Source organism: Scleropages formosus, chromosome 1 (assembly GCF_900964775.1).
Source record: "Scleropages formosus chromosome 1, fSclFor1.1, whole genome shotgun sequence".
NCBI lineage: Eukaryota > Metazoa > Chordata > Actinopteri > Osteoglossiformes > Osteoglossidae > Scleropages > Scleropages formosus.
In genome coordinates this window covers 11009983-11035660 of record NC_041806.1, presented here as the reverse complement: position 1 = coordinate 11035660, position 25678 = coordinate 11009983, and the positions used below count along the sequence as shown (strand labels likewise).

The following is a 25678-nucleotide window of genomic DNA, read 5'->3' as shown; positions in this document are numbered from 1 at the left end:
TACACTCACACAGAGCTACCACCTGCTCGCTAGGTCCGATCCCATCAACACTCCTACTGACCATCTCCTCGCAACTCTCCACCTTCATCTCCAAGATTATCAACTTCTCACTCTCCTCTGGCTGCTTCCCATCTGCCTTCAAAACTGCCCTCAGTTCAGCTCTGGTAAAGAAACTCTCTGGATCCTGACTCAGTCCAAAACTACAGGCCAGCCTCCCTCCTCCCTTTTTGTCTAAATCTCTAGAACGGGCAGCCTGTGATCAACAATCTGAACTTATCACCCAGAACCATCTCCGCGATGGATATCAGTCTGGATTCAAAGTTGGTCACTCCACCAAGACAGCACTCCTGGCAATGTCTGATGCTCTCCAGTCATCTAGACTGGCCTCTCTTCTCGGTCCTCATTCTCCCTGACCCATTTACAGCATTCAACACTGTGAACTACTGGATTCTACTCTCCTGTCCTGGTCATCTTGGCATCAAAAGAACAGCACTAAAACGGTTTGAGTCCTACCTAACGGACAGATCCTATCAAGTGGTCTAGCAGGGCTCCCATTCTTCTCTGCCTCTCTTAACTGGTGGCCTGTAGGGCTCTGTACTGGACCCTCTACTCTTCTCAATCTGCACTTCTTCCCACAGCCATTATTGCCTTCCATGGATTCAACTATCACAGTTACACTGATGAACCTGGAGCATCGCTGCCTGCCTGTCGGACATCTCCACATAGATGTCTGATCAGCATCTACAACTCAACCTCTCCTAAACAGAGATCCTTCACCTCCCAGCTAGCCTGTCTTCCTGTTGTGAACTCTTTATCAAGCTGGACAACTCACTGATTTTGCCAGCCTCCTTGGCTAAGAGTCTGGGATTGATGACTGACTCAAGTCCATCTTTCTTTCAGTATATCAAAGCCACAACCTGGACCTGCAGATACATCCTGCACAACATCCACAGGATCCATCCTCACATCTCACAACAGACTCTGTGCAACTACTTGTCCAGGCCATGGTAACATCCCATCTGGACTACTGCAATTCTTTCCTGTTTTGCCTTCCAGCTACTGTTGTCAGACTTCTGCGGCTGATGCAGAACGCTCCTGAACAAGTATCCCCCTCCTTGTCTCTTTGCATTAGCTTCCTATAGCTGCCTGGATCAAATTTACGACCCTGGTTATGGCATACGAAAGCATAAATGGAAATGCACCAGGCTATCCGCAAAACTTGATCATCCAAACAACCCAACCACATCTGCCTGCTTGGTGGTCCCATGCACAAAAGATAAAGCACCGCTTGCTGTGGTGGAATGAACCCCCCCCCCACTCACCACAAATGAATGTGTGTCCACATTAAAAAGGTCTTAAAACTCACGTCTTCCAGACTTCAACCATGATATATCAAGTTCATGTAATGTCTAAGTGTTCATGCACTACAACTGAAATCATGCCTTTTAAACAATGGATAAACCTTCACACAACAACTCCCATAACATAAACTTAAATGTTTATTTATAGTAAATTTTTAAAAAATTACTAGGACGGAATCATCGATATTCAGACAGTTTTATGCAGCTACTTGTGTAATGTATATTGAGTGAAATGGAGAAAAGAAACTGCACTGAAAAATCTCACATCTGCATCTAAGTTTTTCTGCTAATGTAATGCACACATTGTATTTTCTATGAGATGCACGTCGCTTTGGAGGGAAGCATCTGCTAAATGAATAAATGTAAATGTGCATACACATATTCTTCCAATGAATATTTTTATTGTGAAACTACATGTTCTAACAGTTAATTTTCAAAGGCACAGTGAAGAATTTGGCAAAAGATTTAAAAATAGAAACTACTTGCATAAGTATTGAATCCCCACATATTAATATTTAGTACAGCCTTCTTTTGTCACAGTAACAGTCTTAGGTAATTTGGGATAAGTCTGAACCAGCTTTGCAAACTACTCAGGAGTAATTTTGTCCCATTCTTTCTAGCAGATTTTCTACAGATCATTCAAGATGGTTGGATGATGCTTCAGGACTACAATTAAAAAAAAAAGTGCCACAGATTCCTAATGGGGTTGAGGTTAGGATTTTGTTTAGGCTATTATAAGACATTCACTTTGCTTTTGAGTCATTCCAATGTTTCCTTGGTCTTGTGCTTGGGATTGTTATCTTGCTGGAAGGTGAACCTTCTCCCAAGCCTCAGTTTTGGCCAACTGGAACCAGTTCTCATGCAGTATTTTTCCTTGTATTTAGTTTCATCCATTCTTCCATCAGTCTTAACAAGATTCCCAATCCCTGCAGATCAAAAACATCCCCACAGCATTGCGCTGCCACCACCATACTTCAACGTTGGGACGGTGTCAGATGTCTAGGTGTTTGCCAGGCTTGGCATTTAGATTGCAAACGCTTCATCACCAGTTGAGGTGACATCAGCGCATTTTCAGTGTTGGCATAGTAACATGACCATGTCCAAACATGACGATTGGGATGGTGTTTTCTGAGGCATAGGCAGTGTTAAGTTTTTGCGATACAGAGCACTTTGAATTTTAGCTGAAAAGCTCCATCTTGGTTTCATCTGACCACAACACCTTTTCCTACATCCTAGTTGGTTCCCTCTCACAAATTGTGGGGAACTTCAGATGAGTAATGGCATTTATTTACATGCATTACATCATTTACATCTTGCGTTAATTTACATCTTGCTCAAGTGCCAAGTTTTGATAGACGGCCTTCGATACACAGCAACGGGGTGGTATGATACACCTTCCACTTCCTGCTGATGGACCCAGTAGTGCTCAATGGGACATCCAAGCACTTTGATATTTTTGTACGCTTTGTTGACTTATGCATTTGGATGACTATCTTCTGTGGTATTCCATGTCTTCATTTTTAGAGTGACTTCACAGCCTGACTAATAACCCCTACAGTGATTTTTTTATATCCAGAAAAAGTGATCTTTACTTAATTGTATCATTTAGGCCTTCAAAATATACAGCATAAAATAGATCAATAAAAACAGTAATAGGGAGGACATTTGTATGCATCTTTTGAAATCCAGAAAATGGTGTTAACTTAAGGGGCTTGAATAAATACTTTTGTAAGCACTGTGAGGATTGGGAAGCCTTTTCCCATTTTTTTCCCCTTTGTTTAGCTTATCATTTTGTGATATGGGGTGGGGGTGGGACTACTGAAAAGCCACCTCCACACTCTGCGCAGTCAACACCCAAACCTGACGTGCAACAAACCATTATCTGGTTTTATTTCCAGTTTGGCAGCTATATCAATAATATTGTCAAAAATCATCAGGACCAGAGTGTGACTGAAGTAGTGTATTTTAAAGACACTAGAAAATATTGCATAGAAGTCAGCGGGAGGTACCACTGACCTGACACTGTTGAGCACAGACTTCTCCTTTGTGGGTGGCTTGGTAATGGGCCTCTTAGTGCTCACCACCTTACTCGGGTGCTGCTCCTTGCCTGCCTTGCTGTACTTGCTCTTGTTGGGCTTGGGAGCACCATACTTCCGCAGAATCTGTAAATACATTACCACCAGCGAGTGTTAAACACTACAGTTACATTGTAGAATACTGAGAAGGTCAACTGAACCAAAAAACTGACCAGAAAATATGAACAGCTGTGCATGCATACATTTTGTAATTTATCTTGATGCTTTCTCCAAAGCAACTGAAGCTGAAAAGTACTACAGCAGAATGAGAGATATGAATGTGACCTTGGCATCACAGGTCCCTCTGCTACATTATCAGCTGTCCCATACATAGATGTGATGATAGATGAAGTACATACTGCATATCCACATGTGTGGTCTGCTGATTTATACATACATTACAGAGACCAGATCAGAGCTAAGAGACACACCTGCGTGAGCTGGTCCTCCAGCAGTTTCTTGGGCGGCCGCACATTAGTGAAGAACACATACAAGAGGTTGCCTGGGGTCTGTGAGTTGATCTGTTCCTTGCTCAGGTATATGTCCGATACCTTGACAGGCTTGGCCGGCGTGAGGCTCAGCATCTGCTCCGAGTGCACACAGCTTTTGAAGATGTCGGTCAGCACATCACGCACACCTGGCACCAACTTGTCACCTGGGAAGTCAGGGCAGGGGCCTGACATTTAGGTGGAGGATTCTAAGAACAATACCATAATCATCCACTTCAAAGCTTCTTAAACAAGCTACCCAAAAGCCTCCTTTCAACTGAAAGCAGCACCTTTACTGAAATTCTGTGAGTGCTCTGCTGCACACCACCTGTCAAGTATATTTCATACAATTTTAGGTTAAACATGCAGAGCACAATGACCGTAAGTTATTCTCCATAACCAGCGTAACATGACATCCTCTCTGCTTTTAAAAAAAACTTCTTTGACCACAGCCAACATGTTGAGGTGTAAACAAAAAACATTTGTTCATGAAAGGATATTAAAGATTAATTATATAATTATAACCTGTTCAATGTTAAAAGCTCAGACAATTTTGCATTTCAATGCAAGAAACCCACACGTCTTAACAGCCAAAGAATCTATTTGCCAAGTGAAACCTGTAGTGCCCTGCAGCATTGACACTGACAGAATCTGTTCAGTGAAACTTTCACTAGAAGCCTTCCATGCTATACAGTGCTAATGGGAGAATGTGTACTAACCTCTGAGGGATTTGTCCATGAAATAGTCTTCCAGGGCTGAGCTTCCCTGTGTGTCAAACAGGCTCTGATTCACAGTGGATGCTGTCAGGATCTCCTCATTGGTCATCTCCATCAGCTCATCCTCCCCTTCCAGGCTAGACAACCCAATCAGGTCGCTGCTGTTGAAGAGGCTGGCGCGAATCTTCTCCACCTTAGCCTTGGCACGAACCTGAAAAAGCCAAAAAAATAGGCCCTATACATCAGGTACTTTAACACAGTACACTGCTACCTCATGTAATGAATGTTCAAGGTATGAATTTAGCTATACATTCTCCAGTTTTTATTTTCCAGAATTTGTCTTTTGTGAATTAAGAATGACCTGCATTTCTTCATTAACTGGCAGCAAAACACTCTCAGAGCAGACACACAATAGGAACGTGGGACCGTGTTCTTTCCATACATGTCAAGATTTCAGTGTTTACAGCTCATTTTCAGCATGGATTTTCAGTCCATAACTGTCCATAAGTGTGGGAACTAGTTTATGTGACATACACATCCATTACTTGACAGATTGATAAATGTTTAATAATCCAATACCTCTGTTATATGTTCTTGCTAAGACTCACCTCAATGACAGCGTAGCCCTTGATTGGTCGGGCCATGACAGCATTGTTGTCCAGGGAGGTAACAGTGTACATAGAGCCCCCATCAGACACTGAGGCAGTGTCAGCACTGTCCAGTGGCTCCCCCAGGCTCCCCAGACTGCCCAGGCTGCCTGTGCTGCATAGAGAGATGTCTAGGCTCTCCTGGCTGGACACAGTGTGAGGGTCCAGTGCCCCCTGTGGAGTTGCAAGAACAGCAACAGCGGCAGCAGTAGCAGCAGTGGTAGCTGGGGCAATGAGCAGTTCCTGATCCACAGAGAGCTCACTAGCTGTGCGGGAGACTCCCTGAGAGGAGCTACATATGGAAGTCTGACTGGTGGAAGCTGAGGCGCTAATGCTCATGGCAGGGGTGACACTGCTAGAGCTCTCTGGGCTCTCAATACCTCCGGTTGAAGGAGGCCGCTCAGCCTCAGTGGCAACCTTGGTGTCTGGCGTGGACACCCCACCCCCTTTGGGTTTTTTGGGGTCCTCTTCCTGCAGTGGGATGAAGATTTCATCCTTGAAGAGACCGCCATGGGCATTGCAGGCTCGGCGGATTGCACTGCGCACCACCACCTCCTCCAGGTGGGTGGGGATTCCCGAGAGCACAAGTAGCCGGCTGTGGGCAGTGGGGCCCACCAGGGCCTGACATGCATCAGTCACGGCATCACTGGTCACACCCAGCCCCTGAGGATCTTTATTGGTCAGATGCCGAAGGATCATAAGCAGCGTGAGCCCCCGGTGGAACCACAGCATGTCCTCAGGCTTCCCACCTGCTATGTTCAGCAGAGCACCATCACTCTCAGAGAGCCGGCCCCCACTAGCAGACGCGCCTGAGCGCTTCCCTGAAGCTGCCGCTGCTACAGCCGCTGCAGCACGATCCCGCTTCATCTTCACCTTTTTGCGTTTGGAGAGCAGGCTGGGGCTCTGTGGGGTCTGGCCAGGTGAAGAAGAGGAAGATGAGGAGGAGTCGCTGAGGTTAGGGGCGCTGCTGGAAGAGAGGGTGCCTACAGCAGTGCCACTCATGTTGAGCGGAAGTGTGACTTCTGCAACAGCGAGGCACACCTCCATCAGAGCATGGAAGTAAGTGGAGAAACGACCCTGCTCTGCCCCAAGGGCCAGGGTCCCACCTGCAGCTGAACCACCTCCAGCTCCACCCCCAGCTGCTGCCCAGCCCTGGGTCTCCCGGTCATAGAGTTTGCGCAGTTCTGTCTGCAAGGCCATGAGTACAGCCAGGCAGGGGTTGAGAAGTAGGGCTATGGAGTTGGACAGACCCGACGGGTTCCTCCGCTGCTCTAGGTGGTGCACTTTGCGTAACAGCTCAGCCAGCAGCTGAAAGGCGAGTTCTTTGATGAAAGGTGCAAGGTCTGTGGTCCACAGCAGGCCACCTGGAACAGAATCAAAAATGCATGTCATTTCCTGACAAAAAGGTAATTTATTGTTCAGTTTTCCAAGACCACTATCATCCAACCAGGACAGTGGGGGTTCGACCCAGACAGTTACACTAAAGTATGTTTGGAGACTCAATCTGACAAAAAAATGGAGTCAGTCGGTTTTCAAAAACATCTGCAGACAGGGCTGGGACTTGAATGAAACCAACAAGACTGGAAACTACACAGCCCCTTCTTTCAGTATTTTAGTTCCTTCATTTAAATTGGCTGTACTTTTAAGTTATAGATACACCCTACAGAGACTCACTAACAAACATGAGAATGCCCAGAAGGGTTGGGCAATCACTGATACTTGGACCCCCAACGGTTTGTTATTCTCTGTTCCTTTTCCTTTTTTGTTTTCCTTTCCTCAGTTGCCAGTTGGCTTATTTATAAACAATACATTAGCAGAGTGCCTCCTTGGTTTACTGTCTCTATATTCTTTTATCACCATGTCACAGTATGCACTGAACTGTTCAGAACTGTGTCACTTTGATTAGAGGTGTGTTGAAAACATTTAAATTAAACTGAATTCCTCAATCAGAAGTGACCATTCAGTAGGAGTTATAACACTTCTGAGAAGAGAAAGCTACTAAGGCTATAAACATGGTAAAACAGTGTAGCAGGATAGAGATACAACATTGGGGGAATGATGCAAAGGGGTGAATAGCGGAAACTCACCCAGCAATTCCACCAGCTGCAGCAGGACTGAGGGGGGGACTGTGTCTGGCTCATCCTCTGAGCGCTCTGTGCTCTCGCCCAACGTCCAGCTCAGCAATTGCTCTGCGAAGGCCACAGCCAGTGGGAACTCCAGTGGAAGGGAGTGCAGTGCCAGCACGGTTCCAGGAGGGGGCGAAACACCTGTACACGGCAACAAATCTGCAGACATGACCCTGTGGCTCTACCCCATAGCTGTGAAGCAACAAGGTAGCAATACTACATCTTGAGCTACTGGCCCAGGCTAGATTAGACCAGAGAGGAATCTCTGCACTAAACTACACTTCAGCCTTAACCCTTGGACACAAACACTGACTCGTTTTTACCCTGAATATTTCCAGAAATCTGCCAAAATGTGTTTGGCTGAAGTACACAGTGGAGTCATCTGACAAACTCACCTAGTTTGACATGCACCTTGTCAGTGGGTATAATGATGGAGGGGTACTGATTGGTGGTGGGTGGGGGGGTGAGACCAGTGTTGGAGGGGGAGGCATCCAGTGGGTAGCAGACTGCCTCCATCAAGTTGAGCTGCCCATTGCGGCGTACCTTGTGCCCCAGGCCATACACCATGACTCGTGCCCATGGGGCCTTGTACAGAGAAGAGCTGTGAACACACACCACAGAAAAATAGGGGAATACAATTTATTCTCATCAGCTTCTCTAAGATAGACTCTGCTCATTCACACCAGCTACAGATGAAACAGACATACTATACCATCATAACATATTTGCAGAAAACATATTAAAGTAATACAACAAAAATAACAGGGACAAATGTAAACAAGTGAATAAAAACTTCAGTGCAGACCTGGGGTATTGATTGAATTCAGGTATTATGCTCAGCTTTGATCTATTTGTCAGGGAACAAAATTGCCAGGTTTCACATAGATTTTCCTGAACTACTGAAAATATTTAGATTTATTCATTTAGCTGATGATTTTCTCCAAAGACACTTATAATACTGAGTTACATACAATTACAGATGACCCTTGAACAACACGGGGGTTAGTGGTGCTGACCCTTCGCGCAGTTGAAAATCTGCATATAAATTTGACTCCCAAAAACTTTACTAATAGCCTACCGTTGACCGGGAGCCTTAACGATAAGTCAATTAACACATATTTTGTATGTTCTATGCATTATATACTGTATTCTGACAATAAAGTAGGCTAGAGAAAATGTTAAAATCATAAGGAAACATTTACAATACAGTATGAACTGCTCATGCGGAGATAAGCATAATCCCACAAACCGTACAGAACAGTTCTATTGTATATAGATCAACTATGCCAATATTTTATGCATTTAGGGTGTACTGTATGCTGTATGGGAGCATAGTGGCGCAGCAGGTTTGGCCTGTGTCTGCTCTTGGGTGGGTCTGGAGTTCGATTATCGCTTGGGGTGCCTTGCGACGGACTGGAGTCCCGTCCTGGGTGTGTCCCCTCCCCCTCCAGCCTTGCGTCCTGTGCTGCCAGGTTAGGTGCCGGCTTGCCATGACTCCGCTCGGGACAAGCGGCTTCAGTCAATTGTGTGTGCGCGCGCGCGCTGTACTAGACATTTTTTCCTTTGGATTTGTAACCTTCTGCAAATGGTCTGCATTTTACATGAAGGTTTACAAAATGTTTACTTTTATTTTTCTTAAATGTCTAATTTGGTAAACTATAAAATAAACTATTACAATAGTATACAGTATGTACTACAGTTAATTTTATGCAGTTATGATTTAATACCGCATGTTCACGTTTGTTTACATTTCTCTCGACTGCTAATGGTGCCATGTATGGTCTGTGTGTACGTAAATTTTGGTAAAATTTAACTTTTTATAATATATGTGTATATTTTCCGGTAGTAAATGAAAAAATACTAGTGTCTACATAGATTTAGGGATTCATGACATACCTAACTTTTCTTAGTTTTTTTTATATTTCTAGGTTACACAGTTCGTCTGCAAGTTTTTTCAAATTGTCACAAATCTCAAAAAAAAAAAAAAAAAAAAAAAAAAAAAAAAAAAAAAAAAAAAAAAAAACTTTCCAATATATTTATTGAAAAGAAATTGCATATAAGTGGACCTGCGCAGTTCAAACCCATGTTGTTCAAGGGTCAGCTGTATTTACACATTTATAAAGCTGGGTAATTTTACTGGAGCAATTTAGGGCAAGTGCCCTGCTCAGTGGTACTATACCTGGAAGGCGGATTTGAACCTGCAACTTTTGCTCCAAAGGTATCAACTCTAATCACTATACTCAGACCACAATGCTGTTTCTTGTGTTCAAGTCAGTACCAGACAACTTCAAGAGGAGCGCCTGAATGACATCACATATGCAAATGTCTTATTTCCTTTAATCCAGGAATTTGGGTGTTTTAACAAGTGTGGTGAATTTTATTGTAAATCTTGGTGCTCAGGATAGATGGTAAACTCACTCTTTGCGACAGCCCAGCTGGCTCTCCTTACAGGAGACAACAATGAAGGCAGCACCAGGGAAGTTCACGTCCATGCTGACCTTTGACTCTGCGATGGGGAATTCTTCCGATGTGAACTGCTCTGGAGCATTCTGTAAACAAAATTAAATCCCTGTTTTTTTTTTTTTTTTTTTTTCCTCCCCTCCCCTCTTCTAGCCACCCATAGCCACATTTAGGACAATCTGCCACTGTTTGGAACTATAGTTCTCTGAGAATGTTAAAGGGTCTTCAGAGTGCAGAAATTAAATTTCAAATTGTAATGAAGGAACTGTCAGCTCCTAGTAAGGTTTGGTGTCTAGTAATATTTCATGCGAGGCTCGCACTACCAGGCTGACTGAGGCAACACAACCTGCAGCCCAAGGAAGACAAGCTCTTCAGTTCAAGACTCACCCCAGAGATCTTGCTAGCATGGTTCTAACACCTGATCTTGTTGAAAGTTAGCTAGGTGGGCAATGATTGGATTGCAGTGACCCATTTAAACCAGAATGTGATAGGTGTAATATGTACTGGTGGCCCAACTAAACTAAACACATTTTAGGTTCAGTCCCCCAGAAAACAGTGTTGTACCCTAGATCATTACAGGCAGTCACCAGGTTATGAATGTTCGACTAACGTACAACCCATAGTTACAAACCACCTCCTTACTGACTGGAAGTTAATTTGTCACCCTTAAGGAACAATCAAATGAAAACTTCAAAATTAAGCTTATTAAAAACTTGGAGTTACATAGGATGATTTAAAATAAAATGGGCACTACTTGGCAACACACATCAACATACTGCGCGTCTACAGCATTTTGTTGGCTCGTGGGAGGGATGTGTGAGCCCGAAGTTGGACAGATTTCATTCTTTTCACTCAGACCACACTGCTGTTAAGTGTTTCGTGTGTTACTGTATTTGGCTTTATCTTTTTGTTTTTACCATCCTAACCATGGCAGCATAGCGTAAATGTGATGCAAGTGATAGTGATGCATCCAAGAAAAGGAAAACAATCACGACTGAAACTTAAGAGGAAATAAAGTGATCGGAAAAGGGTGAAATGCCAACGAACACTGGAAAAGCGTACATTAAAGTTTCTTTAATGTTTTTCACAGCCGCACACTCTCTCTATTATAAATGCTGTATTTGTCAGGACCACGCCTGCACCTCAACCAGCAGCTTCAATTGGAGCACTCGGCTATAAAAGTTGCGGAATCTCACAAGACAACCACCCCCTCTGTGTTCTCAAACCTACCTTGCTTTGCTCTTCCAAGTCCTGTCCCCCATCATTCCCCAGTTCCGTTCCACATCTCTTTGATAACGTCCACCCGTCTTGTCCCTCAACCACGATTACAGATCCTCACCTCTGTTCAGTTCACCGACTGACCCACCATTTGCCTGTCCCCGACCATGAGAACACATCTAACCCTTTGATCATGAATAAACGATCCTGTACTTGGGTCCAGCCTCCTCCGTGTCCTCTGTTCATCATGACAGTACTAACATTTATCATCTGTCTCTCTCTACTATAAATACCGTAGTTAAATTTATTATTCTTACATTGCATTATCATCTCACACACACACACACACACACACACACACACACACCTTTTCAGAACCGCTTGTCCCATACGGGGTCGTGGGGAACCGGAGCCTACCCGGTAACACAGGGCGTAAGGCCGGAGGGGGAGGGGACACACCCAGGACGGGACGCCAGTCCGTCGCAAGGCACCCCAAGCAGGACTCGAACCCCAGACCCACCGGAGAGCAGGACTGTGGTCCAACCCACTGTATTATTAAAGATGTTTTAGTGTTTCTTTAATGTTTTTTATGCATAGAAAGGTACATGATATACAACACTATATACTAAGAAACATTTCACTGATAGACGCAAACCGTACCCAACTGTTCTGACTTGCGGAGAAATCGGACACCAGACTGAGGAACTGAACTCGTTTGTAATCCAGGAACTGCCTGTACATTGCACTCAAATCACTTTGGTAAACACACTCAGACAAAGAAGCTACACCAGTTCTTTTAGATAATGCACCAATTCTTACTCATTTAAAAATGGTTTCATTTAGCTAATGCTTTTCTCCAAAGCAACTTACAGTTTTAAAGCTACGTGCAAATTACTATCTATGGAGCTGGGTAATTTTTACTGTATCAATTCAGGGTAAGTACACTGCTCAAAGACACAACAGGAGGTGGGATTTCAACCTAGGTTTTTTTTAAATGCAAGGCAGCAGCTCTAGCCACTACCAGCTGCCCCTATAAAAGCATGTGCAAAAGATTATTTGTAGAAAAGGTAGTCATGAGGGTTTGTGAGCAAAGATCCCCCACCTGTAGGAAACAGCAGATCTGCTTGGTGAGCTCCAGCAAGCTCTCCTCGCCTTGATGAAGGGCACGTGTGATGGCTACTGTGAGCCACTCACGAATGGTTTGTGCATTGCCCTGGTAGAACAGGTCAGTTGGTGAGCAATTCTGGCCCTGCAAGTTGTGAAGCAATGATTGTGCCAATAGGATTGAGCTGGAGCTGATGGTTCCATCTGCAGGACAAAGCATTATACAGTGATGTTACAGAGATGGTGATACTATATTTACTAAACTGGCATTCCTCCTCATATAGAATTACACTGTAGCAGAGAGCCAGGGCATTCCAGGGGTTTGAAATCAAGGTTTCTGCAGGCTTTGCATTTACCCTTTAGTCAGCAATTAATTTACAGCAAGATCAAAAGGGGAGGTTAATGTTTTCCTGGATGGAAACGAACATTTATTCATTTAGCAGATGTTTTAAGCAGCTGGGGGCAGAGCTGGAGGTGGTTCAGCACCAAGTCAAGATGACTCAACAGCAGGTGGGACCCTGGTCCTTGGGACACAGAAGGGCCACTATTCCACTTACTTCCACGCTCTGATGGAGGTGTACCTAGCTCTGCCAGAGGTCACACTTCTGCTCAATATGAGTGGCACTGCCGTAGGCACCCTCTCTTCCAGCAGCACCCCAAACCTCAGGAAACCCACATAAAGAGGGGAGAATGTGCTAACTACCCCACTGAACAGGGACTGAATCTACACACAACTGAACAGCCCACCCACTGTGAGGCACCAGTGCTATCTGCTGCACCATAAATGTCTTTAGTTGTGCAATCTCAACCTCTGTGTTATTGAGATCCAGCCATATTTCTGTAGCTCATCAGCAGCCATCCAACAAATGCATTCTACAGTCAATGACTCTTGCCCTGACTAAACCCACCCAGTCTGTTACTAGCCCCACCCTTTTCCTCCATAGTCCATCTTCTGGTTCCCTTGGCTCTCCAAACTTCCCACTTACCTGGCAGTGGTGGTGCTAGAAGCTGGTTGGAGAGCAGCTGCAGATGTTCCAGAGTGATATCACGAACAGCAGGGATGTGAAAGAGGCGGGTGAACGTGTGGGGGCTCTTCGGGGCAAAAATGTTGAGCAAGGCCATGCGGCAGTAGAGCCGCGCCAGAGCACCTTCGCAGCGCAGCAGCTCCCTGAAAGACAGGGCGCATTTGGAGGGACACCATGGAATCAGGTGTATAGGACAGCTTAGGCAGACAGTAGCAAAACACAAAGTTCTTAACATGAAGAAGAGCAGCATACACACTATAATGGACACGGACAAACATAGGAACATCATTTAAACTATACAGGCAATTGCCTCGTTATTCATAGGCTGGAACCATCAGCTTAATTTATTCACTGACAAAAAAGGTAAATCAGCGTACGCATATTCCACGTAACTAAACACAGATTTATGTAATTATTGCTCTTTGTATGTGTGTGTATATATACAAAACCTGTGGATCTGGATGTTGCTGCTGTCCAAGGACACAAGACCATTTGCTGCAGTGCGACGTGAGCCAGCGGGTGGGCGCTCCAGCATCTCTATGGGGTACCAGTAACGCACGAGCACCCCTTCACTACGCAGGTATGTCTCAACCTGCACCAGCTCATTCACCTTTTTTTTTTTTTTTTTAAAAAAAGAAAAAGACATCAGCAGCTGAAACCAAAGATGAAGCACTGATGTTTTACCCAAGTATCCCTGCTGTATTTGCTCAACCTAAGCTGCTCCTTTAAAAAAAAAAAAAAAAAAAAAAAAAAAAAAAAAAAAAAATTATATATATATTTTCTGCCACTATAATGGACAAAATGTCAGATGGTATTTGAGATATTGTAGATGAAGGTTTGGCCTAATACTTAACGTACCATGTAATGGAACATAGTTAGAGAGCTACAAAAGAAATCCCACAGACCCTAAACTCGCAATATATTAAAAATAAATAAATAAAATAAATAATGTTTCGGTACAGTCAGATCTGAGGGTCAGTGAGAAACATTCAGTTTTTTCATATTGTTACACTGGCTTTAAACTCCAGAGTCTAAATCCAGTGGTACTTACAGAGTCCACATCCAGAACCACCCCATGCAGGCCAAAGGTCTTCAACATGCCCCGGATGGCGAACTTGGGCAGGGCTGTCCCCCCGGTGGTGCTGTTAGTGTTGTTGCTGTCCGGGCAGCGGATGACCACGGTCAAACCTACAGAGGAGAAGTTCTCAGTCCAGACCAAGCAGATTGTCGTGGGGCTGGCCACCACAGAACAGCAAGTCAGCCAGGCATACTCATGTACCTTTGCGCACTTTGTCAATGGTAAATTTGTTGGCCTCATCCTTGATGTCCTCAATGGTAGGAAGGTAGAGATCTCGGGGAATACCACCATTCTCTTCATACAGAAATTCCACAGTTTGCCTCGCAATGTCTACCATCCCTGCAAAGAAGTCAGAAACTGTCACGCTCTCTGCTTCACTAGGTTTCGAAACAAAATGACCCAGTGGTGATTTTCCTTTCCAACTTTTTTTTAAAAAGTTTTTATACAAGTATTATACATATTGAACATTCAGAACTTTTTAAATAGATTTTGAAACAAGCTGACAAAATGATAGCACCCACCCAGCTGCAAAGCGCCTTTTATCTGGTCCAGGCCAGACTTCCTCTCTGCTTCATTGCGGAAACGTCGGCGGATGGTAGGGAACACCTTGGTCTCCCAGGCCTTCACCAGAAGGGCATAGTGGTCTTCCTGTGGGTGGGGTGTTGATGCGGAGTGATGTTAAGAGTGAAACAGCAGGGAAAAGCCACATGCAGCAGGTGGCCTCATCCTTACAGCAGTATCGCCTACCCTGGGCATGTCCTCATCGTCATCATCGTCACTCTCATCATCTGCAATGGGGGGTGGGTGTGCATCGGGCCCAGATGTGACAAAGTTCTCATAACTCAGCTCCATCTTGTAGTAGCATGATGAGTCACTGTTGTACTCTGTCTCAATAGGGGGACACAGAATGAGCTCTTATAAAATTCTGCCCACGGGGACATGCAGACAGGGCAGAAAAAGAGAACTCTAACAGGCAGAGGATTCAAACCAGGTGGGTGACATTACACAAGAACAACTCCAGAGACTTGGAAAAGTGGCATGAGCAGGCCTGGAGGGTGACTTACGCTGCTGCACGGTTGCCACGGCAGCAATGCGACAAGGTGGCCCATGGGAGCCTGAATCGGAGGCTATACTGGCGCCCGCGTCATTATCACTATCGGACGCCATGGCGAAGGGGAGCACCTCGAAGTTTGCGCTGATCTCCTCAGCCAGGTCCACACACAGATCAGCAGCATTGCGGTGCGCCTGCCCCTCAGCATACGCAAACGGTCGGCTGCCAAAGTTGGCATGGATTTTTGTGTTCTGTAGGTATTAGAGAGCCCCATAATTGTACATGATTGTGTTCAACACCTAGGCTCCAGAAATCCAGAGAAATACAGTCTAATTGGGACAACTGTGATTTTTAAGTGTGATCATGGAATAATAATTGCAGAGAGTATAAATATTTATAGGAATCTGAAACAGCAGAGAATGGACAGTAGGTAAGATGAGTATTACAAATCTGCACACTAGAAGTTAAACTGCACATTTCCACTCTTCCATAAACAGTTGCTTGCATTAGAGCGAAAAGCTAGAGTGGGGAAAAATTTAATAAAGGTGCCATTTGGAAAAGGGTTAGTATCATTAGGTAGTGAGTCGCTTGCCCACAGCTATGACTAGTAACAGATGTTCCTACTGCACCAACACTCACTTTCTTCTGAATGTGCACCAGAGGCCACATGCCCCCTGCTACATCCTCCAGAAATGGGCTGAGCCGTTGTCCACAGTAGGTGAAGTACACACGACCCTTAGGGGCCTGGCCAGGGGGTGGAGGGGTCCCTTCTGCACGCTCCCAGCCAATCCCAGCTACATCACCTAACCCAGGAAGTGAGCACAGGACATTGTATGATCAGCCTAGTACTGACTCACCTCCACTTCAGTGAACTGAACTTATACCCATTTCTTACTGAAAGTAACAAGAAAAGGAAGAGCTCCAGTCTCACCAGGAAGAAGGGCCACATCCAGCCTCACACTCTTCCACTGGAGCAGGCTGGAGCCATTATAGTGCACTGCTCGGCCATTACTGAGGGAACACATGAACAGCCCACAGAGTAAGGGATATGCAGGGTTGACTTCAGTTGACTGCCCCACAACATCCCTTGCGGTCACGAAACAGGTCTAATATGTAATCCTACCACCCCTCCACTACAAACCCCAAGTTTTCACGAACAAGTTAATTAACTCCTTCCGATTCCCCTTCAGACATGGGTGGCCACATGGTACACAGAGGGCACCTACTTGTGAAAGAGACAGGTGCCCACAGGGTTCGTCCAGGCGCCATCTCTCTTTTCTGCCTCGGTGGCGAAGCCAAAGGAAACTATTGGGCCGCTGTCATCATCAGAGTCTCCATAGGAAACAATTTCAATCTCCCAGTAGAAGGAAGGAGCCTGGGATCACAGGAAAGAGTGCTGGTGTACACTGGTCACAGCAGGTAACACTATTTGATCTGTCTCCTGCTAGCTACAGGCTTCAGTCCATTTAACATATTTACATATTGAAGCACCAACTTATTTTACCTTAATGACTTCCCCCCCACATCAAGCATTTTTTATTTAAACTTCTATTACATGGCATTCTCGTAGCGGCACAGGAGGTAAAGAATATAAAGGAATATAATGAACAATCAGTTAACACACAAAGAAACCCAAATTGGATTTCTTAGCCGGCATTCTAGAATTATTTGCCATTGTCATTACAATCGCAATACCCTCTAAACCCTGAATACATATTGCTATATAATATAAAGTGTTCATACATATATGAATAATATTCAGGGGAAAATTGACTGAACTCCATTTAATAAAAATGTAGAAAAGGCCGCAGTAGTGCCAACCTGTACGGGCACAGGAGACGTGGCATAGATGAAGGTGCCACGCGGCAGCCCCCCCCCGGCACTGGGGTCAGCCAGGAAGGTGACGGAGGTGAGACGGGATGAGAACATGCAGGCGCGAACAGGTGGGAAGACACGGGATGGGCACCAGGTGATCTCCTTTGGCTGCGGAGGTTCACACAGACGTTTAGAGGAGTCAAAGGCCGCAGAAGGTGCAGACAGAAAACGTGGCCCAGCACTGACACCCACCTGTCTCCGGTCAGTCTGAAGTGGTGGGGGCGGAGGGCGGGCGCAATCCCGGTACAGCATTCGTACACGCTCACACTGTGCTTCAACCACACACAGACGCTCTCCTGCAAAACAGAGATACGCCCCGACAAAGAGTTAGGAGAAGATAATGGGGCAGAGCAACAGCTGAAAACAAGCAATGAGGTTCATCAGTTCATTAGCAGTCAAGCAGTCCTGTTAGAGACAAAACAATGGGGAGGCTGACAAACAAGTAGAGACAGACGGGACTGGAGATAGTGTACTGGTGAGGGATCTTTTTAAAAGAAGACAAAGTTCTAAACTTCAGCCGTAGTGAGAGCCCCACTGCTCCATTTTAGAGCAAAAACTTTTACATTACAGTCATTTAGCTGATGTTTTTCTCCTAAACGACACACAATGTAAAGCTACCTACAATTATTTAACCATTTATAAAGCTAGGTAATTTTACTGGAGCAATTTAGGGTAAATACCTTGCTCAATTGTACTACAGCCGGAAGTGGGATTCAAGCCTCTAACCATTGCATCAAGGGCAGCAGCTCTAATCACTACACTACCATCTTTTTACCCCCATATTTTGTTTGCATAAATGGCAAACAACGAGTTATGTAGTGTAATGTGATGTGACACAAGGGCCTCACCAGGGCTGCATTCCTGGGCCACCAAGTTGAGCACCTCCACAGCTGCTGGACACTGCTGAATGAACTCCTCACAGAAAGAGCTGTCCTCCAGCAGCTGGGCCATCACCAAGCACGCGCTGGGGAACATCACAGAGGACACTGGTCACCTACTGTAGTACGGTACAAGCACTAACTACTTGAAGCAACGCATACAGGCTACAGATAATGCTGCAAGAAAAAAATAGGACATGTAACTGAAAATAATCTCACAGGAACACATCAAGCCTAACCTTATTGCACTCACTATGGGCTTTAATTTTATAAATTACTGAACAGTAGTATAGAAGAAAGGAAATATGAAAATTGGCTTTAGTTTTTCAAAAACTGCATTTTTTTTTTTAAAACTTTAAACCTTAAAATAGATGGGATGGAGTTCGGCTCATGCAAACCAGCTGAGATGCGACTCTCACCGGGTTCGAATCTCAGCCAGGAGCCGGACAGCTGCCATAACAGGGCTGGAGCCATCACCAGAAGCCGGAAGAGAGGTGTGAATTGAGAGACTGCCCTCTTGTGGTAGCAACATGGACTGCACAGCTTGCACCACTTTCTCCGTTATGGACAGCTTGTACAGGGGCAGGGCCTAAAAGGCAGAATAATATTGCATGAGGTCAACATGCGCTTTGCAAACACACAAAGAGAAAATATTACTACTTGATTGTTATTAATTCCAAAAAAACTTTAACCAAAAATATCTGCCTTTTGAATAGCGGTGTATTGATAAATGTGACAACAACAATAATGAACGAGCGGAAGACTCACCTCTGATCGAGGTGTGCAGAGGCGGGAAATAGGTACTGTGAGGATGTCGGATGCTTTACAAGTCTTACGGTAATCGCAGGATGGAAATTTGACTGTAGCAATGCCTTCCTGTTCGTTGATGGACATGACCACACCTATACTCCCAAGAACCCCTTTTCCTAGCACCTGGGCAGCGTGAGGAACATTGTAAATGAGCACTGCTAAAATATGTTGCAACAGTATAAAATGTAAAGAAAAAAAAAAAGCATCAGCAAACTGTTGAGGTAAGTTTGTATAAATAAAATATGCACTAAACGACAAAATTAAAACCAACCCTCAATTGATAAAACTGATGGATAACAGCGGGATTCAGGTTCTTACTCCTCTGGAGGTCCTCCTCGAACTGTCATATTCTCTCTACTTTGACTTTATTCCCAGCAGGTCTAGTCCTAAATTCACAGTGTTATATTCAGATAATGATTATCATCATGATCTAGTAACCTTGAAAGTGTTCTGAACTCTACAAGTCCTTTTCAACAAAGGTTTCACACAATTCCTGATAAATCTGCAAGGAAAAATGGCAGAACATAACTTTGAGAAACTAAGGACCAATCTCCCAATCCAGTTTCTGGGGATTTTTATGTTTCTTTTATGCCAATTCCACCCTCTCTCTAAGTTCACATTTGTTGCCTGATCTTTGTTCTAAACTGCACAAACAAGCTCACTATTCATTTCAAAATTCATAATTTCAGTTTTAAAGCTGGTCAGCAGCCTAATGGAATTTATCATTGTCCGCTGTGTTAGACACTGGGTTTCACAAGATGTTCAGTCACTGTAGGCGCCTGAAGTTACAGTTGCATACTTATGTAGACAAAACTAAATGAAAGGTCATAAACTGAAAAATACATATATAGTGGAGATACAGGCATTTTCAGCTAATTTCTAATAGTTTTTCACAGTTTTCTTTGGTGTTGAGAAAGTGTAACGTGTTCACCACCAAGCTGACAGGTGGCAGTAAAACACTCAACGTTAATCTTAAACACAACGGTAGTGTGTAATACATATACCAGACATGTAACAATTAGGACTTTGCAAGAGCTTGTGGAGACTTTTTTTCAGTATGTTTAAATTACTTAATTTTACCATAGCTTGAAGATAATGAAAAAATTAAGGTAAACAGAATAGTTATAGGCATCCCCCAATTTACAAAATTAATCCCTATCTGAAAATGATGCAGATACCAAAATTTGATACAAAAAGCCTATTTCACATTTTAAAAGGGAAAAATGTGATCCCACCTCATCTGAAAACAAACCGATTTCCCCAAATATCACTAGAACACTGCAAGATGCTTGAAAGCACATGAACCCTATATGGATGATTATTTTTGTATAAAATACTACAATAAACCTATAAAATGCAAATTTTAAAACAAAATAAACTTGAATGAATAAATGACTAATTTACACAACTATTTACATATTTGGTTTAACCAAAGCAACTTCGGGTTCACTTATGTTTGCACCAGCACTTTTCCGTTTTTTTTTTTTTTCTGCTAACACAATTTCCTACGTATAAACCAACTCATGGAACTAGTAATTAGACGGTCTCCGACTTCCACTGGGGTTACGTTCCAATAAACCCATTATAAGTCGAAAATGCATTTAATACACCTACCATACCAAACACCATTACTTCTTATCTAAAAATTGTAAGTCAGACGGTCTGTGTACATTGTCTTCATTCATTTTTGATTTGAAAATGAAAAACCAAATAATTACAATGCTGTCATTCGTTTTTTGATTTAATATTGAAAGCAGAAAAATGAGCACAGCTCATCATCGTTTCTGAGCACACACAAAAAAGGACCTATTTTCTCTTTTTTGTTTAATCACACAAAGTCTAGAAATCAAAATCTCACAATACCATATACAGTATGATAAAATGACCCCAAAGTGCACAATATTTCCAGTCTAACAAGTAGTCTAACCTAGAACGGGCAGCACAGTGAGTAGTGCTGCTGTATCACAGCACCTGGGTGTTGCGAGAGGACATGGGTTTGATCCTCGCTCAGTCTGTGTGGAGTTTGCATGTTCTCCCTGTGTCTGCGTGGGTTTCCTCTGGGTGTTCTGGTTTCATCCCACAGTCCAAAAACATGTTGTTCAGGTTCACCCACAGCATGAGTGACAGAGTATGTTCCACTGATGTATGGATGAGTGACCCTTTAAGTAGTGTATCTAGCAGTGTAAGTCACCTTGGTAAATAAGGTATGTTGGCTGATAATAGAGTTCACTGGAAGTTGGTTTGGAAAAAAGCGTCTGCTAAATATAATGTAGACTAGAACCTAGCACTTCACTGTGCTTTTAACACCCGCACTAAATAAGATTAAGTGGCACCTGAAAAGTCCTGCTGATATTCTTGGTAGACATGTCATCCTCCCTTACTGTCACTCTCTTGCTGCTTCTGAAAAGCATGTTGTAATCCATATTAAATTTATGAATAATTCGGAGCAAAGCCAGCATGTTCCATGAAGCCTCTGATGGATTATGCGTGGTTTCAATTACTTTACATGCGTGTTGTTCAAGAATACCACAAAGTCAAAAAATAAAACATCACGAAACTATGAATGACACATATTTGAAATATTTTACATTTTGAGCAAAAAATAGCTTTTAAACAGTTCATTCACATTTTGTTTTGCAAGTCCAAATCAAAAAACGAATGAATGCAACGTACATGGATTTCGAACCATCATAGTTCGGGGACTGTCTGTACACACCTATGTCGTCAGATAATGTTTCTGGTTAAATTACAGTTTTGGGGTAAAAAGACAAGGGGTTCACATACTTCACATACTATACTCCACATAACTACCTACCCATGATTTAATCACAACACATTTACTACTCAAGGGTACCGCCCACTTTTCTCTTTAATTGATCTGTTCACCACAGGATGACCAATAAACTAAGCAGGGATACACCGAGAACAGTGCATTTATTAACTTTCTAAAAAATTATAGAGTGCTGGTAAGATGTGTATAAACAGCCAGAAGACCAGTTCATACTTCTCTCCTAACCATGCTATCGCCACAATCATTCAAACACACTCAATACAGCCGACAGACACTCTAGTAGATTTTCAGACGTTTCCCATAAGACTGCACTTTCTTAAAAGCAATACACTTACATTAACACACAGAGAGACCTGTACAGAGAAATACCAGCTAGCTACAGTATATTACTGCAGCTCCGCTTCACTCGCGCAACATTCAACTTTCAAAATTTACTGGACATGTTTTCGATAAACTCTGTTATACAGATTTTTTTGTAAATCAAAAAAATTGCTATCAAAGCCAAGAGATGTCATAGCAAAATTTTGGATAAACAGTTTGTAAATCAAGGGATGCCTGTATTTATTTACTATATCAGTTTTCAAGGGGAAACTGACTGACTTAAGGAAAAAAAACAGTGGACTTACCTGCTCCTAGTGTCAACTATGTTGACAAGTTAGTGTAGTTAGCCAGCTACCAAAAACTGCTCTGATTAAACACCCATCATGTATAGTGGCCAGACTCCTTGAAAAGAGAAGCATGAGGACAAACCTGGACCTCCGATCCCATCTTGATCGTCTCCTTGAAGCCACCTAAGGCGCAAAGCGCAGCTACAGCCTGCCTGCCAATGGCCTGCAATTTGGCCAGCTTGCGCCCACTGCTGCTACCATTCTCCAGGATGCTCTCTGCATATTTGCCCAGCTGGGGAATGTACATCAGTGCACGAGACAGCACCTGGGACACCAGCACACCCACAGTCATTACAAGCATTCTTAGCATCAGCATCTCCTCTAACCTGTGATCTTTTCCATCATCTAAATCAACACTTCCGCTACCACAACCATTATAAATTTAACATCATTAGGGGCAAGAAAGAGGATCATCAATCCCATCATTACAATCATCAACATCAGCATATAGTATTCTGAAAAACAGCATCAGTTTTAGCACAGTTATGTCCATTATACTGTGCTGACTAACTGTGGTCAACCAATACTCAATCCTGGCACTCCTGGCCAACCTTTTCTGCAGTGGAGGTCCAGATCTGGGCTGTGTTGGACTCTGGAGCAGTCAGGAGGCTGTGCAACAGAGCGATGACCTCTGCAGCCATACTGTTAGCTACATGTCCACTGATGAAGGGCCTGACTGGATCGGTCCTGTGAGTGGGTAGGAGATAGAGTCACTGATACTGTGTTACAGCTGGGAGGTTAATCTGCATAATAATCCAGAGGCAAGCCCTATGACAGCCTGTCTACCAAAGCCTGGAGAACACCTCTCTCATGTAAAGTAGTTATCAGAACCAATCAATGAGAGTTAAGCAGAAAGTGGAGTACTGTCCCTTCCCAAACAGAACTACAGTGAAATCCTGGAATGATCCACATAACACTGACTTAGTCTGGCTGTCAAAAGTTGTCAGAAGCTTCCTGAGGTAAGGCAACAAAACAGAAAGGTCAAGTATAAACTGAGTGTTTGTTACGTGACTGTGGGCTGCTGTTCAACAAGTCACCTGGCAAGCTCGGAGTTCCTCTCCCGGCACACAGCCGTCTGAGCCGTCTTCTTCTTGTCCCCTGTGGTAACACCTCCTGTGCTCTCCAGGGCCAATGTTTCCACAGGTGGACCCACACTCACGATCAAGCCTGACTGGGCCCACTTGGTGGCCTTGCGCAGAGCAGCTGCAGCCTCCTCTGTAACCACCTCGCAGCTCCCGCTCTGCCGTGGGGAAGAGGTGGAAACAAACTGACCTCAAATCACCATGACTTCAACATCATAATCTGCAATGGCACTGGACTGATACTTTTACTACAGTATTTGTTCTACAAACTCATTCTAACAGTACAGTGGTTCATCTGGGAATTGGCAGTGTCAGTGATCTATTAAATTAATAGAAGTTTATGAAGAGAATGTATTTCTATTTTTAATAATTTTAAATTAACGTAGCTCAACGTGAATAATTTTGAAATTTTTTATTTACTACAGCTATATCCCAGACTTTTACACAACCTACCCCATAAATAAAGGGTCATTTGTATTAATCTTGTATTAATTATGCAGACAATAACCGAGTTCGAAGTGACCAGAAGGTGGATGTGCTAATGTACTGAGTCACCCTGTCATTGGGATGTAAGAAGCCATGAACATGTACTTTATTTCCAGTAATATAAAATAATTACTTGTAATGCAGCTTGAATTTAAATGTCCTGCACTGCACTCCATCCAGGGTGGACCCTGCCCTATGCTTCTGAGGACAGGTATAAGATCACCACAACTGCATATGTACAAGTGGTTATTGACAATGGCTTGATGGCTGAAAGTGCTACAGTATTACTTTTATTTACTACCTTTTCATGGAATTTTACAGTCTAACAGATGAATAAATAGAGGGATGTCTTTATTGTATAGCTTCTATTGACTGCAATTTAGTTGTAAAAGTAAATTTGGTCCCAGTTGTATTTGAAACTTGAAAAGCCAGTGTAGCAGATTGTAAGACAGAAGACATGGAAAATGCTGACCTTGGTCATGTCTCGGTCCATCTTCACCACCTTCTCCATGTTTGCTCCAGTGCCCAGACGGAAAGGTCGGCCCTCAGAACTGCTGTAAGTTAACATGGAGGAGTACAGCCACGGTCAACGGAGTTCAAACAGGGGTCAGTAAACCTCATGCAGAGAAGCACAACAAGTTCCGTGGGACACCTGGCACAAGTGGAGCAACTCCAGGGACACGGTCATCAACAATAATCAACCTGAACTTTGTTAAGGCATAACATACAACTGCTGTCTACTGGACGCAGGCATATAGAAACAGAAATGATATTTTTGAGGCACTATCTGTAATAATGAAAAGCTGAAAGAAAAAGCATGTATTTCCCTCATTTGACCTATTTGTTTCTCTTAAGTAGTAATAATGAGTCAATCATCCAACTTAGATGCGAAAAGTTTGGTTGACCATGCCCTTAGATAGCATACAGAAACATTTACCTGAGCAGAGGCTGCAAGACCTCATGGGATGACTGATCCTCCCGCTTGTGGATGAAGATGGACAGCTTGCCATCCACAGCCTCTCCCTCCTCCTCCACATCCTTGTCCGTCTTCACAGAACTCTTGGGGCTTGAGCGGGTCAGGCTAGTGTCTGGTTCTGATGAGCTGGGGGACAGCAGGGTCTGACAACCTGGCAGAGAAAAGAAACTGCTGAAGACAAGTCATACCAGGGGGTACACCACAACATACATGGGCACCAATGGCACACCCTTACAGCATGTGTCAGTAGCAGAGCTGCTCAACTCTCATACCTGACAGTTGGGAGCCTCTCATATTTGAGATTTTAATTAGTGCATAATTCACACTTAAAACTGTAAATAAGACATCTTGCAACCTAAATTATACCATTAAAGTCATCATTAAGATATGAGCCAGAGTGAAAAACAACACAAGCCCCAGAGACCATGGAGATCTCAGCCATTCACCTGGAACCACGTAATCAGCTAGTTTAGCCAGCAGCAAGGAGGCGATGCGGGATGCTGGGTCACTGCTGTCCTGCTGCTCGGCATCCAGAGTATGAATGGAGTAGCTCCAGGGGGGTAGTGCTACATTGCCACAGTCCTCCACACTCATGAGGGGCAGTGCTGCACGGCACAGCTGGAGGATGATGAGCACCAGTTTGGGTGACGGACGCTGGTCCAGGAGCAGTGACAGTAGCTTTGATACACAGGCTGGCTGACTCAGGATGGCCTTGCCAATGTGGCTCCTGGGATGTGCAGATAAACAAGAGAAGTTATCAGCT

The 25678-nt window shown here is 43.9% G+C and overlaps 1 protein-coding gene across 6 annotated transcripts in view; it reads right to left on the bottom strand.

Moving 5' to 3' along the window:
* Nucleotides 1-25678, bottom strand: part of hectd4 (HECT domain E3 ubiquitin protein ligase 4) — a 73163-nt gene that overhangs the window by 11006 nt on the left and 36479 nt on the right. For all 6 annotated transcript variants that reach the window (XM_018752933.2, XM_029258961.1, XM_029258993.1 and 3 more), the window contains 29 exons: nucleotides 25362-25642; nucleotides 24877-25066; nucleotides 24412-24493; nucleotides 23409-23611; nucleotides 22923-23058; nucleotides 22454-22636; nucleotides 18871-19035; nucleotides 18522-18691; nucleotides 18073-18188; nucleotides 17417-17520; nucleotides 17171-17332; nucleotides 16576-16724; nucleotides 16281-16360; nucleotides 15989-16152; nucleotides 15363-15600; nucleotides 15046-15182; nucleotides 14820-14946; nucleotides 14500-14637; nucleotides 14272-14408; nucleotides 13670-13830; nucleotides 13182-13363; nucleotides 12194-12399; nucleotides 9832-9962; nucleotides 7809-8014; nucleotides 7375-7554; nucleotides 5249-6651; nucleotides 4644-4851; nucleotides 3868-4091; nucleotides 3378-3523 (listed from right to left, as the gene is read on the bottom strand). In XM_018752933.2, coding sequence (XP_018608449.2) covers nucleotides 3378-3523; nucleotides 3868-4091; nucleotides 4644-4851; nucleotides 5249-6651; nucleotides 7375-7554; nucleotides 7809-8014; nucleotides 9832-9962; nucleotides 12194-12399; nucleotides 13182-13363; nucleotides 13670-13830; nucleotides 14272-14408; nucleotides 14500-14637; nucleotides 14820-14946; nucleotides 15046-15182; nucleotides 15363-15600; nucleotides 15989-16152; nucleotides 16281-16360; nucleotides 16576-16724; nucleotides 17171-17332; nucleotides 17417-17520; nucleotides 18073-18188; nucleotides 18522-18691; nucleotides 18871-19035; nucleotides 22454-22636; nucleotides 22923-23058; nucleotides 23409-23611; nucleotides 24412-24493; nucleotides 24877-25066; nucleotides 25362-25642 — 6009 coding nt within the window. The remainder of the gene's footprint in view (nucleotides 1-3377; nucleotides 3524-3867; nucleotides 4092-4643; nucleotides 4852-5248; nucleotides 6652-7374; nucleotides 7555-7808; nucleotides 8015-9831; nucleotides 9963-12193; nucleotides 12400-13181; nucleotides 13364-13669; nucleotides 13831-14271; nucleotides 14409-14499; nucleotides 14638-14819; nucleotides 14947-15045; nucleotides 15183-15362; nucleotides 15601-15988; nucleotides 16153-16280; nucleotides 16361-16575; nucleotides 16725-17170; nucleotides 17333-17416; nucleotides 17521-18072; nucleotides 18189-18521; nucleotides 18692-18870; nucleotides 19036-22453; nucleotides 22637-22922; nucleotides 23059-23408; nucleotides 23612-24411; nucleotides 24494-24876; nucleotides 25067-25361; nucleotides 25643-25678) is intronic.